The sequence below is a fragment of the Trachinotus anak genome, unplaced genomic scaffold (assembly GCF_046630095.1).
Source record: "Trachinotus anak isolate AG129_WGS33_773 ecotype Australia unplaced genomic scaffold, CSIRO_AGI_Tana_v1 ptg000005l, whole genome shotgun sequence".
In the NCBI taxonomy this organism is placed as follows: domain Eukaryota; kingdom Metazoa; phylum Chordata; class Actinopteri; order Carangiformes; family Carangidae; genus Trachinotus; species Trachinotus anak.
In genome coordinates, this window is record NW_027273856.1 from 25,901,024 (window position 1) to 25,917,334 (window position 16,311).

Here is a 16,311-nt window from a genome sequence, read left to right on the forward strand (position 1 = left end):
GTTTTGGGGGATATTTCAAAAATGAAATCTCTTAATATTGTTCAAAGTTGTACACAGCAAGAGAAACTGGAATACTTGTGTAAGTGTGATATTCAGTCTGTTAGTTAGTAGTTTGTACACAAAGCTGAAAAATTGGGAGCAATCACATCCTTATTACAATCAGCATGGCAACAAATGTTATGATGTTTACCTAATCTTTATAATTCCTCTTCTTAAGCAGGGACTAGACCTGGTACCAATTATGGAAAAATCCATTTCAATTTAGGTCACAGTGTTATTTATTTCACAGGTATGAAGATGACAAGAGCCATAAACTGTGACAATATAGGTCTAAAATGAATGTGGTATGCAGAGCATTTCTTACCACTGATCATATGTCTGAGCCCCATCTCATAAACCGCTCAAAAGCTAAAAAAAGCACATACAGGCTTCTTTCTGCACATAAAGCTGTCTCTACAGTACACAAGCCTGTGGCAACATGTGGAGAGCCCACAGCTCACAGGAGAGACCTAATGTGGTAAAAGAGACGGTAAAATGATGACCATGAAATAGTCCTAAATTTCTAAGTCTCCATTCCCTTCTGCCATATTTTGAAAAGATCTCCACATTTTGACTGCAATTCCTCTACATCTTAGAGGCATTTATCAGGCGGGCAGCTCTGCAGGAGTCATTTTTCAGAGAGGGAGGGAAGTGAGAATGGAGCGAGGTGGGTGGTGAGGAGGAGGAGGACAGGCAAGGATGGGAGGGATGAAAGAGGGAGTGCAATCCATCTGAGAGGTGACTGCGTGCAACTGGATGTTGTGGGAAAATCTATCGTAGGTGGACAGGTGAGTCGCTTTGTGTGCACACATGGGTATCTCCGAGAGTTTTCGGTGCTCAAAAGATGCAAAACTACTTTGTTCAAAAGTCAGGGAGCACAACTGGGAAATGTCAGAATGTAACATTAGGAGTGACTGAGTGACAGCTGACAGGCAGAGAAGAGGAGACAATAGATCAAATGTAGAGAAAACAGAAAAAAACCAAAACAAAATGTGACACTCCTGGAGCACAGGGGGCGCAACAATTAACACTCTCCACAAACTGAAGCACAGGGGTGTGTGTGTGTGCACGTGTGTGCTTATCGTAACCTGTTACCTGAGGATATATATGACAGAGAGAGTGATTTGACAGTAAGATATTTAAAGGGGCACTCCACCAATTTTGCATGTCAAAGTCAAATTAGCAGTCTCGAGGGCTGTTACTCAGACTGTGAAAACTGCTGCGAAATGACTTGTGTGGCTCTTGAGAAGCTTTGTCACACTGAAGAAAATTAATATAACCAGTCTTGTCACTTGAGTAATCTTGCCTCTAAGGCCAAAATGTTGTAAATGAAAGCCTGCGTTACAAACTGTGTGAAGTTTGAGAGAACGAGCAGGGAGGTTCATACAGAAAACGCAGTAGGGTACCACTTCAAAATACAGTTTTAACATTCTTTGAATGAATATGTATAAAACTTTGTTTACTTTTACAAGTGTAAATCAAGGGTTCTCACATCAAGGACCCCTAAATTGACACACATTAGACCACAGACACCAGTTTGATAAAATTTTGTCCACAGTCCCCCATCTGATAAGATTTTTGCTTTCTGATGTTTTATTACAGAAAGTGTTTGAAACCCACAACCAAAATAAAGATACATTCTGTCATTGTATTACTTATGGATGGTATTATCATTCCCCTTTTTGCTGGGGACCCCCACTAACCCCCTCAAGGACCCCTTGAGAGTTCCTGGACCTCACTTTGAGAAACAACAACTCTAAGTTATTACGTCCTCCCTTATCTTCTTCTTCCTAATCCAACTATGCAAGGGCTCCATATTGCGCTTTTTCAATAAGCCACACCCCCTTTTAAGCAATCCAATCACAACTTAATTTGAAATCCCTCTTGTAACTTGACCTCCCCCACATCCTGTTTCACTCACAGGTACATCACGCTGCTGAGAAATGCTCTCACTTCCCTTTCACTGTGACTTTACGTGGCAGCTGAGAGGTGTAATAAGACATGAACTAACAGACGTTAAACTAAACAACGTAGATTCTGTTTTTCAAATCAATTAATCTGTCTATGAAGAGGTTTTGATGTACCTCAGCCAATCAGATTTGAGTAGTGTTCTGATCAATAAAGACACTCAGGTGTTACTCACGTCTCCATGTTGTCACCCTCCAAAACTGTCTGGACCGGCAGGTAACCGAGCCGAGGATGCTTGGCAAAGTACTTCTTGGATCGGAATTTATTCTTCAGCACTTTGGTGAAATCACGCATGTCCTCACCTGATGTTGTCTACGAGAGAGACGGAGAGAAAGGTTATTTACTGCGGTGTGTGTGTGTGTGTTTGTCTCTTATGCACACATACATTTGTGTTTTGTTAATTAGATACTTAGCAAAGGTGTTCCTCCAGCAGAGGCGGTTTCTGCCTTGCAAGCAAACAACAAATTACCACAACAGTCTGTCCAGAGGGTGAGAAAATCCTTTTGCAGAGGATTCAGACAACCACTGCTGAACACACACACACACACACACACACACACACACACACACACACACACACACACAATCCCCACAGTTGACAGATATGTGTGAATGAACAGACTCTGTTGAGTTCACTTGGCTTATTGGCTAATCCACATAATTTAAGATGGTAGCTTGAGCAAACCAACAGCAGTTACAGAACAACCACACTAAAGCTGGAGAAGATGGTGTTTGTGTGTCTGTGTTTTTGTGTAAGATCCTTCCTGCTGGATTTAACATATTCTTTTATTTTTCAGTTTTTCCACTTGGCTTCATTAGATAGTGACAATTTAGATGTCAACATCAAAAAGGAAACAAAGGGAGGGAAAGAGAGAAGAGTGGGTATGACATGCAACTATGTTGCAGTTACTGTATATGACGTCTGTCTTAACCACAAGGCCACCAGGATGCCACCTGATGTGCTGAGACAGCTCAGCTCAGTTCACTCTGACAAAAAGGACACCAGAGACACGAGTCGCAGCCGAACCAAAGCAACATCTCATCTTAGGAAAGGTATAAACATTGAAATTACAGTAATAAATACAACACAACACCAAATCTGGTTTCTTCAATATCACTGACAAAATCCACTGGAACTATGAAAATGCCACTCCCATAAAAATCTAAACCTAATAAAAAAGCAATATTGTGGCCATAAAATAAACAGTACGAGAGATGGGAAAACGAATCTTATTAAATGACCACAGTGAGTTTCACAAAAGCCACTATCCATCTGTACCTCTCTGCCAAATCTGTTTTTGTGGGATCATTATTCAATATGGACTTGATATTTTCAAAGGTATAAAATGGAAATGCAATTTGGTTTATACATAGGGAGAGCGGTAAATATGATTATATATCATACTGGTATTTTTAGAAAAAACAAAGAGAAACAATAAGAAAAAAAACTTTGGGTATTAGATACATCTAACAGCTTGGAACTGCTAGGTTTTGTTGATTTTCTACCAATTTATAGTATCTTCAGTGTCAATAAAGCTCTGCTGGATATGGAGAGTATATGATGATGTCATTTTACAGCTTTTTAGTGTGATTCAAGTAGGAACTGTTCGAGATTTTTATCACTTTTGTTCTACAGCCATCAGAGTATTGATCTGGCTGTATGCTTTAGATCATTGTACAAGCAGAACAGAAGCCATTGCGCCAGTCTAAGGTGTTTGGCACTGTGAAGCAAGCTGTCCTCTATAATTTGCCTGTATTTGGCTCCATTTAGTGCTCCTTTATCCCCAAATGTCTTCCAGTTGTTTATGCTGAAAAGCCTGCGGACAGTGCACTGCTGCCCTAGCCATTCTTCAAAGCAGTGATGGTGATAAGCTGCGACTGGTTTCTGGCAGGCACAGAGCTTAACATTATGGCAGATAAGTTCAAATATTCATTTAATCAGCGCATACAATCTTTTGTCTTATGCTCTCAATCTTTCACAGGCTTCTATGCAGCTTCCAGGCTGCTGTCATGGGCATCTTTTCTGCCAAACCAGATCTCTGCAGCACTGATTACTGATCCTGCTAGCAAGATGAGTCATCGTAGCAGTTCTGTCAATGTGGTCCTTAAATTCAGCTGAATGTCATCTAAACAGAGTCTGCAGTGCCTGGCTGCTCAGGTCAGTCTAATGACCCGCTCTAAGAGAGTGTAGACAAGCGTAAAGATGCAATTAGTGGGCAACAAAGAGATACACAGACACTGATAAACGGTGCGTAGATGTAAACGAATCATCAGAAATCACTTCAGGTGAACTGTACTGGGTCAGGCTGTACGGAAATATCATGACCATTTTCAAGAATTTGGAAAAACCACAGTTGAAACTTTAAGGTTGAATTCTAAGCAAATTAAAATATGCAAAACTCTTTATTGGTTGTATGAATTTGAAAATACATACCTACATAAATAGGTTATTGCGTACACATTTGTGAAATAAAGCCTGATTAAATCCACTTTATGATAAAGTTGATGATCAGTAAACTCCTGATTAACATCCCCTATGGCTGAGAACTAATCTTTAACCAACATTTTAAGTGTTTGTTGCTGTGGTAAAGCTAAAAATAAGATAATGTTTTTTTTCCAAGTTGTGTCAGGCAGCTGCTGGGCATCTTAACTCAGGGAAGACTGATCACTGCTCCCTAAAGCTGCTTCTCCAAAGTCAATATCTATCCCATTTGCAAAATTGAAAAAGCAAATTAAAAGACAGAAATGAGAAACGCCTCCACTCCAGTCACTCAAAGTTTGATGTTAAGCAATACTGAAGGGAGTTGGCCCGCAAGCGTGCGATCCTAAATGAGAAAGAGAGCAATGTTCAATTTCTTCAAGCTCCCTCATTTCTAATATTCTTCTCTCTGCTTGGTAGTAAAGTGAAATATTGCTTTCTGGCAGAAATTATAAAAAGACCTTAGAGAGCCATGACCATTTTAACATTTGTTCACGTAAATTCAAATGAAGCCAGAGGTCTGTCGGGACGGTTGATTGTGAAGCAAAAGGGAGAAATCAACTGAGTGGGACGTAAGCAAAGGGACAAGAGTAATGACAACTTGTATTCACGACAGAGAGGGGATAAAAATCTGTTCACATAGTTACATTAAAAGGGACTCACCTCCCATTGCTACACAAACAAGCCCACGTTGTAAGATTTAGGTACAGGTTAGGATGAGGCATGTAACAGTTACAGTCCCTACTTTGTCCATGTAATGTAACTTCATACGCAAATCAAAGAATTACAAAATATTTGGAGATTAAGACAATGTTTTAAAACTAAAAGCTAAAACAGTTGAGAAGTTCCTGAGACATAAGGGTGAATATTCAGGGGATGGATGAGAGAGAGTCAGTGGTTTATATGACATTAGGAGAGGGGCAGTTTTAATGAAAGATGGGACAGGAGCTAAGCACAGTCTGTAAGTGTGAATGCGTGCGCTTTCATTAAATGGATGAGCGGATTGTGTGAGCATGTGGAAAAGAGATACGAGATGAGCTGGTGAACAATGTGTGTGTCTGTATGTGTGTGTGTGTGTGTGTGATTGCGTGTGTTACTCCCTCACCGGTGTGCAGTACTCCACCATGGGGTAGTTGAGCTTGTGGCCCTTGGCGGTGCGCCCAGAAAAGAAGCAACTCTGACACACATCGTAGTTGAAGTGCTTCAGACTGCGATACCTGCGAGAGAGAGAGAGAGAGAGAGAGAGAGAGGAGAAAGGGAGGTGAAGAGTGAGATAAGTTTAGTTGGTAAGAAGTGTGTGTGTCTGTGTGTGTGTGTCGATGTCATTTTCATGTCCTCAGGGTCTGTTGGTGTATGTGTGTGAGTGTGTGTGTGTGTGTGTGAGAGAGAGAGAGTGTGAGAGAGTATGTGTGCACTAGTAAGCATGTAACACTACAACTTGACTCATCTCCAGGTCTCCAGGCTACTCTGGGGCCTCCTGGAGAGCTGTGGATTTCCACTGTCTGTCACACAATCCTCCACACACACACACACACACACACACACACACACACACACACACACACACACACACACACACACACACACACACACACACACACACACACACACACACCTCAATATGCTGACAGTGTGACAGACAGTTGGATTTCTACCAAAACACAACAACGTGACAACAACTGTCGGGATGTAGTTCTCAGCAGCAGCTGCAGCCAGGAGGCCATTTAACAGCTAAATTGAGACAGGAGCCATTCAGACATAATAGCTTACGTCTTTTATCTCTCTCTCCTCTCCAGCTCTCCCAAGGTTAGCTGACTGATGAGTTATGAGAGAGAGCCATATATCAAAGGATGCAACAGCGCGCGCGACACCACCAAACCAAATGTGCCATTACGTGCTGACATGTAGCATATTACTATGAGGAGAGGGTGTTAATTCACCTTCACAGAAAAGGTGCAGAGATGGCCCTTAATGAGTTTACCCACCAACAACTTGGTTAATAATGGAACCTGTGTGTCTCCTCTTGCATGTTAAAAAGCCTGTTTTTATTAAGCACCTTATTTGCAACATTCTGTCACATGCTGCTTAACACAGTGTTTACATTTTGATAATTTATTATTTTATCATTTTCAGGCCCAAAAATTCTGTGTGTACATGAAAAGCAGGTATAATATACTGCCAAAATGACAAACGCCCATATGCCAATGATTGAAACATGACTAATGGATGAACATTAGAAGCCTTAATGCCAGCAGCCAAAAAAAGAGTAATGATGAAATGAAGTAACACAAATAGGTTTTTACTTATTATTATAAATTACCTTATATTTTACAAAGATGGTGAACAAACCTCTGCTCCTATAAAAATCTTTTTGTGCACTCCATCTTTAACCTGCACGTACACAGCCTCAAAAAAGCCACAATTCTCTAAAATTCTGTATATCTGAAAACAGCAAACCATTCAGTTCCCCAAACCAAACACAATAAAAGCAAATAACATGGCCAGAAAGAGTTTAAAACAAAACAAGAGAAATAAAACTGCATCAGAAATAAAGGTCAGCGTCCAATTTTACATAATTCATCCAACAAATTATCATAAAACCATGAAGGTCTTTTGTAACACTAGCATTTTGTAGCAAAAGCCATAAAGTTTTAATTATTGCTGGCAGGTTCAACATTGCAACTAAATACAGTGTAACACATGCACAGGAAATGGTGCATGTTGAATGTGGTTTGGTGGCTTGTTAACTACGCCACTAATTAGTAGCGGTTGAGTTGACATTTGTCAACATTTCTGCTGACACACTGTCCTTTAAATTCTGTTTGAATTTTTGATCCCATGTACAACACCAGTTTAAAAGCTACTCGTCCTCACAAGGGAAAAAAAAAAATCTGCTGGAATAACACGATTGGTGTCATGTCTCAAGACCACACAAAATGCCTGCTATGCATTTTCCCACCTCTTTCTATCTTGCTCTCTGCCGTTCCCTCCCTCCATCGCTCTCTCTCATCGATCAATGACAGAACCTGGGAGACGTGTGCTTCATCAAATGTCTGACTGTATTTCTCTTTCTGCTGGCAAAGCAGTGGATCTGAAGGGGACAATTCTGCCACCCTACCTCAGTTACCGTGGTGTTAATCCTATCTCCAGCCACAGAAAAAGCGCCTCCCTGCTCCACTTGTCAGTGAGAAACTGAATTTCATGAAAACTTGACAGTAGCTGTTGAGCAGCAATTCACATTTTTCTTTACCTGTTGTTACTGTATAAGTCTAATTGATCAACTGAAACAAGGGCAGCAATGGGTGTGTGTATGTGTGTGTGTGTGTGTGTGTGTGTGTGTGCTATTGTCAGTCCTGCACAGTATCAGAGGGTGGTCTGTTACAGAATGTTTGCCAGGCTCCCTGTGAACTTTGTAAATGTGGCTGTGTCGTGTATGTTTGTGTGTCTGAGGGGTTTTGTTGTTTGTGAGTATGTGTGTATGTTTCATTGTAAACCTCTGGATGGTATTTAGTCAGTGGTGTATCAGCTGCTGACATTTAGATAAATGCCTGCCCTCCAGAGCAGATCTGCCCTTTATACTCAACCAGGAGAGAACAACTCAGAGCAGTGCTACATTTAGTGTATGTGTGTGAGTGTGTGCGTGTTTCGCCTGTTACATGTTGCATACTTGTCACCTCCATCTTTTATGAGTTCTCCACAAATGTTGAATCAAACGGTAAATATGAGCAGATGAGTGTGTTTACCTGAAGCCAACAATAGGACACTCCTTGCAGATGTTACATTTTGCCTGATGTTTCGCTGTCTCTGCAGCAGCCACTCTGTGCAGCACAGGAAGCCAAACCATGGACTGAGGCTCCAGACGCATCCAGTCAACAAACTGCCTGGGCTCCAGCTCCACTTTATTGGTCACCTGGACATTAAAGAGGTGGGGCCAAAAGTTAGGAGCCCTTAAATCAAAAGTTTAGGAAGTTTACAGTTTCTATAAAAGTTCGACAAAGAGAGCTGATAACCCGTAAAGGCATACGCATCAAAGAGAAACATGCACAACATCATTTCCAGAAATGAATAAGAGGCTGTAACTCTCTCGTTACCAAAAGCCTAATAAAGATCCAGACAAATTTAAGATGACCATCCATATTAAAGAGATGATTCCCTCAGGCACATTATGGTCTTGAATTGTGGACATGACTAAATAACTTTTATGAGTATCTTACTCATGTTTATTGGTTGAAATATCTAACAATAAACATTGACTCTAACACCCTAACTGCCCCTGTCCTACACGCCCATAGCTGTACTGTGCTGTTAGCTAACAGCCATATTGCTCCGTGCAAGAAGCTATGAAAAACACCCCCAAACTCCTACTCTTAACTGCTGCTTTGTACTTTTGGAGGTGTAATTTTTCACGTAATCTGTACTTGCAGAGAGCTTCACCTATTGTTTTAAACACTCTGGTTTTGAAACAATTTCTAGGCTTCTCTAAGAACAAAGCTTAAAAAAAAAAGCAAAAAAAAACAAGTATCCATTTTCCAACATTTGTCCCTTTTGAAAACAACCCAATCAACCCAAACAAACATTACTTGATACAGCAGCATGCACAAAATATATTTAAGCAGAATTCAGCTGCAGATTATCATGAGACCATTTGAAAAGCCAACTCGGGGTGAGAAGCTTCGACACGGCTGTTGTTACCGCTAAACAAATCAAAGACGACCTTTCCATCATCCCTGACAGACAAAAAGGGCAGAAAAAGCAGCAAGGGGCTGAATACATTTGAAATAAAAGGAGAGAATAATCAAAAGGAATCCAATACATATGCTGTGTGTGTGTCTATGTGTGGGTGTATGTTCTCTTGATCCCTTCCCAAGGCTTAAGGTGTATAAGACTGTACAGCGTCTCAATTTTATTAGCATATCCTTTTGAATATACTATTCATGCTACAAAACAAACTAAAATGAAGCACATTCCAACAGGAAACGTGGGATCAGGGATCGACTTACTAAATTCATATTCACAATTGGTTCTCAAAAACAACATTCAACAGCGAGCTTTGGTGAATTCATAGCACCTAATGTCAAAATATGTCAAGCACCAAGTGGTGGCATCAAACATTTAATCACATTTCTACTCATATTTACTCATAAAATGTTTCTCATTTCTAACAAAATGTTAAGTGTGGTTGTTTCATAGAGTATAAGAAGTGACAACACTGTCAATAAAACTCTCACCCTGCAGACAAATCGTCCTAAAATCCTCATCCCATCCATTTGACCTTCCCCTGCATCAGAATACCTCTCTGCCAGTCTCATCTTCACCTTCCCTCCCTCCACCTCACCATCTAACGGCAGAATTATAGCACTTACAGGTTAATTACTGCAGGGGAGAGAGGGCTGAAAGGATGACTATATAGACGGATGGATGGATAGAGGAAGGAGAGTCACAAAGGAATGGTGAAGGAGCCATATTTATAGCAGTGCAACCCGTTCATCACAGGCCCATTAAACCAAATGGACTGGGTGACTGCACTGTCACTGGCAGGGCAGACTGACACACAGGTGGGACAGGTGCTTGTGTATGTGTGTAAATTAGTGTGGGTGTGGGTGTGTGTGTGTGCGTGCCTGGTTTCTACCTGCCAATTTGGTTTGACGATTGAATGATTAATGAGCAGCTGGACTACAGCTGGCACAGCAATTCAAGATCACGTCTGTGAGCAATTTGTGGGCGTGATTGTGTGTGTACACCTCTCCGTGTGCGTGTGTGTATTAATAAGTCATCAAAGGAGTGAATTATAGGCAAAGCAGCAAGGTGTTTGCCCCCATTGCCTTTTGCATTATTTTGAGCCGAAAAAAGAGAGTGAGGCAAAGTTTAAAACTGCCTCACTCTGCTATTTTGGGACGCGCAGCACAGGAAATCAGTGAAATTTATAGCTTCCCAATTTTAATGTTTGGCTCCCGTTTATGACTGCTGAAGCATGAGCCAGGGGAGAAACAAGAAGAAAAATGAAACAGTGATCCCAGGGGAAGAAGACATCATTAAATGCCAGTATCGTACCGAGATAAACCAGGGAAAAGTGGTTAGCTGGACGCAGTAAAACACTAGAGGACAGCCAGCAGAAGCCTAGAGGCCATTTGAGGCTTCATGGTTGGTCAGCAGAGCTTAAATATTAAAGCACTTTCACAGAATTGACAGTGGCAGGAGGTAGATGCCTGGGAAATGTGGAGGAGATGGAGGTTTTTAATGACAATTAGATTTGCAGAAGATGCTTTGCAAAACATATACTGTATAAATATATAACAGTACTGATTACTGTTATTAGTAGTGTTGGCAACTTGAACCAGACTGACTATTTAGTCTACTGTGACTGAAATGAATATTATAGGCTACATTAGGTCATATGGATGTGCATTAGTCATAGATTAACCGATTACTCAATGGGGACAAACTTAATCTATATATATATATAGGTCTATATGTATTGTGAGTGCACACAACAAGCATTGTACATAACCTGGGAGGAGCTTTGCATCCAAAAACAACAACCAACTGCATTTTTAAAGAAGCTAAGGTTCAGAGAAAAGTTAAATAACTGCTGAGGGAGTCCTACTTAATGACAAAGCTTACCAACAAATACATACAACTATCCCCAGAATGTCAAGATATGCCACTGTTGTTTTTCCAAGCAGACTAAATACAATGGGAAACAGACCATAGGTCAAGTTCTGGGTTGAGTTTTAGGGTTGAGTAGTCAATCAATCACATTTTTCAGTTGAACATGTTTTGGACATTATATCTCACAGTGTTTTAATAAAATTATGTTAAGCTTGACATGAATTTATTATGAAGAATTTGAATTGTTATTCATGCATTTTTACCAGTACATACAGTATTAAGCATATTATGTGATTATTCCACAAGTGAAAAAATAACAGATTCCCAAGCTTCTAAGCTTATTTATTCTGGATGTGTGTATGAGCACATTGATGCTTTTGTTTGTGTGTGAACATACATGCTGGAAGCAGCTGCGGACACTGGGTTCGATGTTGGAGCCTCCAAAGGCGGCCACCTCCCCCAGCTGCCTCGGGATCTGGATGGCTTCATGAAGCAGCAGACCCAGCTGCCTCTGGTCACAGGTGTCACCCGCTGATGCTACCTGGCTGAAGAGGTCTGAGGGGGGAGGACAGAGAGAGGTAGAGAGAAGGACGGAAAGAAAAAACAATGAGAAAGAGGGAGTGAGGGAAAGAGTCAGAGCATGTGGGTGATATTTAAAATAAAATATAACGGTATAAATAGATGTAGAAGGAGAAAGAGTAACAGAATAGCAGGGAGTGGGAGAGAAAGTGTTAGTGTGTGTATATGTGGGTGGGAGGTGTTAGTGAGGACGGGGGAAAAGATACATTTTTAATCTTTCTGTCTCCTCGTACTCCTTGCATTCCAGGCTCTTTCTCCTCTAATCTCTTCCTCCCTGTGTCCAATTCTCCACCGCGTTCTCAGAAAGATTGACAGAGCTGTACTGGACATGAACACCTGCCCAGTGACACGCAGGCTTGGCCAGTGAGCATGTTTACAGCGTTATCTATCTCAGTTTAAGTTATGAAACATGTCCCAAGCTTGTGTACAAACTGAGCAAAGAGAGCAGAGAGGATGATGTGGAGAAAGAGGAGAGGGGGAGGGAGAAACACAGGGCATGACAGGTCTTTCTGCTCCGCTTGCAGCTGACTTTGATCTCTGTGTGAGGCCTGGCCCTGATGCCAGCTCCTGTTATGTTTGTGCGTGTGTGTGTGTGTGTGTGTGGTTGGGGGGGTTGGACATGCAAACACCAGTAGCAACGAGTGTTCATGACCCCCTTTCTCCACACACTTCTTATGTCGTCTGACTGATCAACCCCCACATCTCCAACTCACTACTTTCTGCTACAAGATTGCATTTGACATGCGCAACTGTCAAAAAAACATCAGATGGCACCAAGGCTGGTTAGGTGTGTGTGTGTGTGTGTGTGTGTGTGATGCTGTGTAGCTATATGCATGGGACTGACAGACAATGACACTCTAAAAGAGTAAAAGAGGAAGGATGCAATCAACCGTGCTTGATACCCTTCTCAGGCTAATAGAGACTGCCAGTGGAACGAATAGGCTCAGGGATGGAGTCCATGCCATGGCAAGAGAAAGAGGAGGCGAGGGAGGAGAAAGAGGAAGAGGGGAAGGAGAACGGAGAAAAGAAGGGAAGCACAAGTAAGTAAGATAGGGCAGAAGACAAAGTGGCACTGTTAGACGGATGAACAATGGTGTGAGCAGTGACAGCAGAGGCAGATAGACAGCGAGAGATAAAGCAGCAGAAACACGGAGCAAGAAACCAAAATGAGCCTCCTCCCAGTGCAGCAAGCCTATATTCACGCTCCCTAATCCTCAAAATAAATCAGAATAGAAAATTAAATAAAGAACAGGGGGAACGCGTAGGAGGTCTCTCATCCAATTAGACGACCCGTTCTCCACCTTTCTCTCTGGCTTTCTGTGGGTCTGATTAATACTGGTGGGATTACAGCTGTGCTGGAGCAGTATGGGATGGACTTGCCGCACACTGGCCTGGTAGAGGGTTGTGTTTAAGTGCATGTGTACATCAGCATATATCTTGCCTTCTCATTGGCACTTACATTTGTATTTCTCCTCCAGGTGTCCCTTAGAGAGAGAGAGCAAGCCAATCTTCATGGACAGGACGCGGATCTTCCCGCTGCGACCACTGCAGAGGCCCCCACACACACACATACAAACAGTAGCAATGAGTCATTACATTTATTATAGGATTATCTTTGTGTACAGTGACAAGAAAAAGTATGTGATTCCTTTGGAACCGACTGGTTTTCTGCACTAATTGTTCATCTTCATCGAAGTATAGACAAACATAATGTGCTTAAGCTAAAACACACAAATACTGTAATGAAAGTCTTTGTCTAGTCTGTCTCTTTATTGAACACACCCACTAATCATTCGCAGTGCTTTTGGACCAGTCTTCCTACAGAACTGCTTCAGCTCATATTGTCAGGATGCGCAGTGTGCAGCTCTCTTCAGCTCATTCTACAGCATCTCTACTGGATTAAGGTCTGGGCTCTGACTGGGCCACTTCAACAGGAGGACTTTCTTTGTTTGAAGTCAGTCTGTGGTAGATTTACTTTGATGTTTAGGGTCATTGTCCTGCTGCATCACCCAACTTCTACTGAGCTTCAGCAGGTGGACAGACACCCTGACATTATCCTGTAAGATGCCTTGATAAATCTGGGAATTCATCTTCCCCTTAATGATGTCGAGCTGTGCAGGCCCAGAGGCAGCAAAGCCCCAAATGATGATGCTCCCTGCAGTGTATGTCACCTTTGGGATGATGTTGTCATGTTGTTATGCAGTGTCCTTTTTACACCATACATAGTGCAACAATTCAACCTTAGTTCCATCAGTTCACAAAACATTTTCCTAGTAGTGTTGTGGAGTGTCAGGTGCAGTGATGTTTTTATGGAGAGCAGTGGTTTCCCGCTGCAACCATGCACCATGATTTGCATATTGTAGACTTGAACACAGACACTTTCACCAGCTCCAATGATCCTTTAAGCCTTTAGCTGTTACTCTGAGGTTTGTCGTTACCACACTGATCATCTTACCATCTCCATTTGTCTAACTGTGAACTGATCAATATCTTAAACGGATGACTTTGAGTTGACTCTGTAACCCTTTCAGCTTAATGCAAATCAACAATCTTTCATCCTATGTCTTCAGAGATCTTTTTTCTGGTCTGGTTCATGTCTGGTTCACATCAGCAAATGCATTTTTATAAATCAAAGTAGCTGTAACCCACAGCTCCAATCTGGTTTCACTGACTGAACTCCAGGTTTGTTAACCCCTGACCGACAGGTTCACATACAAGTTTCAAGCTACACTGCAAATTATTGTGTGTTATTGGTTAAAACAGATTGCGTTTGTTCAGAAGTGTAACTTAGATGAGAACCTGACCATATCTTAACCTTACCTTTTCTAGCCACTCTATATTACAGTACACAGTATGCTTATATGCATTAGGTTCAGTGCAGACGTGAATTATATGCAACAGCAGAGACAGAAAATCATTATGTGGTTGGAAAGCAAAGAACCTTGAAATAAGTATGTATGTTCCTGTAAGTCTATCTTTGTGGGTGAGCTGGCGAGATTCTAATTCAGTTTCTGTGTACCCGCAAACAATGTTTAGCCCAGGAAGCAAGATGATTTACAGCATGTGAGCACACATGTGAGTATACAGAGAGTCCTGTATGTCCATGCTGTTCAGGCCAGTGCAGAGCATATTTGCACATGTGCCTGTGTATGTCTATTCCCAAACAAACGCAGTGTGTAACGGCCATTTGTATGCCAACTGGAGCCCTTGCTGATGTGTATAGCATGTTGACAACATCTGAATGTGAAGAGTAAAAAATATGAGTGTGTAAATATGTAAAACTAAATTATTATGCACAGATAGGACCAACAAAAATGGATTAGAAAATTCAAGAGCATAGTGATGAGATGCCTCAGTTCTGCCACTTTCATCCAATCTGATGTAATTTCATTTTACACACTGTATTTTGTTGCACATGTTCAAATATGTAAACAAATAACCACATTAGAGTACATTTTCATAAGGCCAATATGCAGGTATCAACGTGTGCAATTGACATATTGGTGACTGTTGCCTAATCTCCTGTCCTGAATACAAAAGAGATGTCATACGTACGTGTCGTAAACATTGAGCAGCCAGTTGAGACACATGTCAACGCAAAGCGGTACGTTGACCAGGTCTTTGTGCTCCTGCTCCAGGCCGTCGTAGATGGACGTCAGGCAGTTGATGACGTCGGGAACAGACAGCAGCTGATTGTTGTTGGTGAGTTTGTGCTGCTCGAAGGTGTTCTGGGCCACGCTGAGGTCCAGCAGGTCCACTGCAGGTGGAAAGGGGGGAGGGAGGAGTGGGAGAGGATGAGAAGAGTTAGATCGAAAGGAAAAAAGAGGACAGCGGAAGAGAAAGAGGGAGGAGACAGAGAGGACAATTATTGGGAGAACGAAGTTGAAGGGAAGAAGGGAGGAGAGCAGACAAAGGTTAAAAAGAACAGACGGGAGGAACAAAGTTAAAAAAGAGAACAAGAAATCCCATCAGGGGTAACAGAAGAGGAGACAGACAGAAAAAAGAGCAAGTTAGAACCATTAGTAACCCTTCCAACTTGGGCTTTCAGTAGCAGACTATTCATAGAGGCACTTTAAAACTGCAGACTTGACTGATATTTTGTCCAAAATAGTTCAAAACAACCAAGTGCGGAAGTCTAGTGGGAGTGCAGACACAGACTGACTGATCATTGTGGTGAAATATTAATGTGTGGGAGAAATCTGAACAGAAGAAAGACAAATGAGGAAAAAATGTAAGAGAGGCAGACTGAGATCAGTCCAGTTTCCTCTAATTTAATTTCCAATGATGAAGAAAAAAATAAAAAGTTTTATTAATATCAATATCTCAATTATAGTTCCATCGTCTTCTATACTTTCACTTATGAGAATATGACCAAGTGGAAAAAAGAGAGAGAAGACTTAACAGAGCAGGATGATCGAGTTTCTTTGGCACAACACTATTAAACAAAGTACCCAGCTGCATAAACGCACACAAACACACCAGACATAACAGAGTAGTAGAAATAGATAAAAATACGCGACACTTTCAGCAGATGTTGTGCAGTAGATACTGCCACTCACACATACAAACACACACAAATGGTCAGTGGTGTCTGACTGTAAAGCTGTGGTTGTTTTAAGTCTTAAAATATTATTTTC

At 41.5% G+C, this 16,311-nt stretch overlaps 1 protein-coding gene across 8 annotated transcripts in view; it reads right to left on the reverse strand.

Moving 5' to 3' along the window:
* Window positions 1-16,311, reverse strand: part of utrn (utrophin) — a 169,508-nt gene that overhangs the window by 24,556 nt on the left and 128,641 nt on the right. For all 8 annotated transcript variants that reach the window (XM_071479337.1, XM_071479338.1, XM_071479339.1 and 5 more), the window contains 6 exons: window positions 15,230-15,431; window positions 13,134-13,219; window positions 11,493-11,650; window positions 8,230-8,396; window positions 5,592-5,703; window positions 2,183-2,319 (listed from right to left, as the gene is read on the reverse strand). In XM_071479337.1, the coding sequence (XP_071335438.1) occupies window positions 2,183-2,319; window positions 5,592-5,703; window positions 8,230-8,396; window positions 11,493-11,650; window positions 13,134-13,219; window positions 15,230-15,431 (862 nt within the window). The remainder of the gene's footprint in view (window positions 1-2,182; window positions 2,320-5,591; window positions 5,704-8,229; window positions 8,397-11,492; window positions 11,651-13,133; window positions 13,220-15,229; window positions 15,432-16,311) is intronic.